We start from the raw sequence: 2,500 nt of genomic DNA, 5'->3' as shown, positions 1-2,500 counted from the left end.
ATGGAGAGAGAGGGATGGAGAGGGGATTGAGAGAGAGATGGAGAGAGGGATGGAGAGGGGGATGGAGAGAGGGATGGGGAGAGGGATGGAGAGAGAGGGATGGAGAGAGGGATGGAGAGAGGGATGGAGAGAGAGGGATGGAGAGAGGGATGGAGAGAGGGATGGAGAGAGAGGGATGGGGAGAGAGGGATGGAGAGAGGGATGGAGAGGGGATTGAGAGAGAGATGGAGAGAGGGATGGAGAGAGAGGGATGGAGAGAGGGATGGAGAGAGAGGGATGGAGAGAGAGGGATGGGGAGAGGGATGGAGAGAGAGGGATGGAGAGAGAGATGGAGAGAGAGGGATGGAGAGAGATGGAGAGAGAGGGATGGAGAGAGAGTGGAGAGAGGGATGGAGAGAGAGGGATGGAGAGAGGGGATGGAGAGAGAGGGATGGAGAGAGAGGGATGGAGAGAGAGGGATGGAGAGAGAGGGATGGAGAGAGGGATGGAGAGAGAGGGATGGAGAGAGAGGGATGGAGAGAGAGGGATGGAGAGAGAGGGATGGAGAGAGGGATGGAGAGAGAGAGAGAGAGGGATGGAGAGAGAGGGATGGAGAGAGAGGGATGGAGAGAGAGGGATGGAGAGGGATAGAGAGGGATGGAGAGAGAGGGATGGAGAGAGAGGGATGGAGAGAGAGAGAGGGATGGAGAGAGAGGGATGGAGAGAGAGGGATGGAGAGAGGGATGGAGAGAGAGGGATGGAGAGAGAGGGATGGGGAGAGGGATGGAGAGAGAGGGATGGAGAGAGAGATGGAGAGAGAGGGATGGAGAGAGAGGGATGGAGAGAGAGGGATGGAGAGGGGATTGAGAGAGAGATGGAGAGAGGGATGGAGAGAGAGGGATGGAGAGAGAGGGATGGGGAGAGGGATGGAGAGAGGGATGGAGAGAGAGATGGAGAGAGAGGGATGGAGAGAGAGGGATGGAGAGAGAGGGATGGAGAGAGGGATGGAGAGAGAGAGATGGAGAGAGGGATGGAGAGAGAGGGATGGAGAGAGAGGGATGGAGAGAGAGGGATGGAGAGAGGGGGATGGAGAGAGGGATGGAGAGAGAGGGATGGAGAGAGGGATGGAGAGAGAGAGATGGAGAGAGGGATGGAGAGAGAGGGATGGAGAGAGAGGGATGGAGAGAGAGGGATGGAGAGAGGGGGATGGAGAGAGGGATGGAGAGAGAGGGATGGAGAGAGGGATGGAGAGAGAGAGATGGAGAGAGGGATGGAGAGAGAGGGATGGAGAGAGAGGGATGGAGAGAGAGGGATGGAGAGAGGGGGATGGAGAGAGGGATGGAGAGAGAGGGATGGAGAGAGAGGGATGGAGAGAGGGATGGAGAGAGAGAGATGGAGAGAGGGATGGAGAGAGAGGGATGGAGAGAGAGGGATGGAGAGAGAGGGATGGAGAGAGGGGGATGGAGAGAGGGATGGAGAGAGAGGGATGGAGAGAGGGATGGAGAGAGGGATGGAGAGAGGGGGATGGAGAGAGAGGGATGGAGAGGGGATTGAGAGAGAGATGGAGAGGGGCTGGAGAGGGGAATGAGAGATAGATGTTAGATGGATATAACGGGTATTTGTGATTGGCTGGCTGACCGGTCAATTAATTGTCCCTGGAGCGTGTTGAAAGGAATAAGGAAGTCCCTGATGCAGTGATGTCTTGTGGGTCAGTCAGCCTTATGGGGTGATCACCACTACCTCCTCACCTCCTTAACATAATGGTCATAAGACACACTTCTTTCATAATCATTACTGCAGGCTAGCACTGTCTGGCAGACGCCCTGAGCCCAGCCAAGGCACCAAGATCGTAACGTCATGTCCGAGTCCCAAATGGCACCCTATGCCCTATGTAGTGCACTTCCGATGGGCCCTGGTCAAAAGTAGTGCATTACATAGGGAATAGGGTGCCATTTGGACACACATCGTAACAGAACCCTTTACCGGAGCCAAAGAGAACAGTCCCAGGTTGGTTATAAGGCAACATCCACAGAACAGGCAGAAAAGACACCTGAAGAGGAATCACACCCCATTTCAGTGTTTGAACATTTCTGCTGATGTTAAAGAACATATTGACCGTGTTTAAATGTCTGTAATGTCTCCTGTATTGTTCCACCAGGATCGGAGGGACTATCCCGATAGTGTACACCTACTTTGCAGAGTTCCTCCAGATGGATAAGAGAGGGGAGCACCTTAGCTGGCTGTGTATGTTCTGGATGTTGGGTGGACTCTATGCCTCCTTCACCGCCTGGGGAATCATCCCACACTACGGTACGAAGACATAATGCTGTTCTGGAATACTTGACTCATTTCATAGTAGATGAATTGAGCAGTTTGGGCTTGACCTGACCAAGCCCTGATGGAGGCCCATGCACTCTTTGAGCTCAACTATAACGTCACCCAGCAGGTAATGGCCCTGGCTGTGCTGTTGCTGTTGTTGTTGTTGATGGTGATGATGGTGATGATGGTAATGATGATAATG

At 53.7% G+C, this 2,500-nt stretch overlaps 1 protein-coding gene across 1 annotated transcript in view; it reads left to right on the top strand.

Moving 5' to 3' along the window:
* sv2ba (synaptic vesicle glycoprotein 2Ba) overlaps positions 1-2,500 on the top strand; it is a 34,734-nt gene that overhangs the window by 19,631 nt on the left and 12,603 nt on the right. Inside the window, exon 4 of the mRNA XM_041869466.2 lies at positions 2,138-2,289. Within this exon, the coding sequence (XP_041725400.1) occupies positions 2,138-2,289 (152 nt within the window). The remainder of the gene's footprint in view (positions 1-2,137; positions 2,290-2,500) is intronic.

The sequence above is a fragment of the Coregonus clupeaformis genome, unplaced genomic scaffold, assembly GCF_020615455.1.
Source record: "Coregonus clupeaformis isolate EN_2021a unplaced genomic scaffold, ASM2061545v1 scaf0050, whole genome shotgun sequence".
Lineage (NCBI taxonomy): Eukaryota > Metazoa > Chordata > Actinopteri > Salmoniformes > Salmonidae > Coregonus > Coregonus clupeaformis.
The sequence above is the reverse complement of the archived record's forward strand: the minus strand, read 5'-3'. Positions and strand labels throughout refer to the sequence as shown.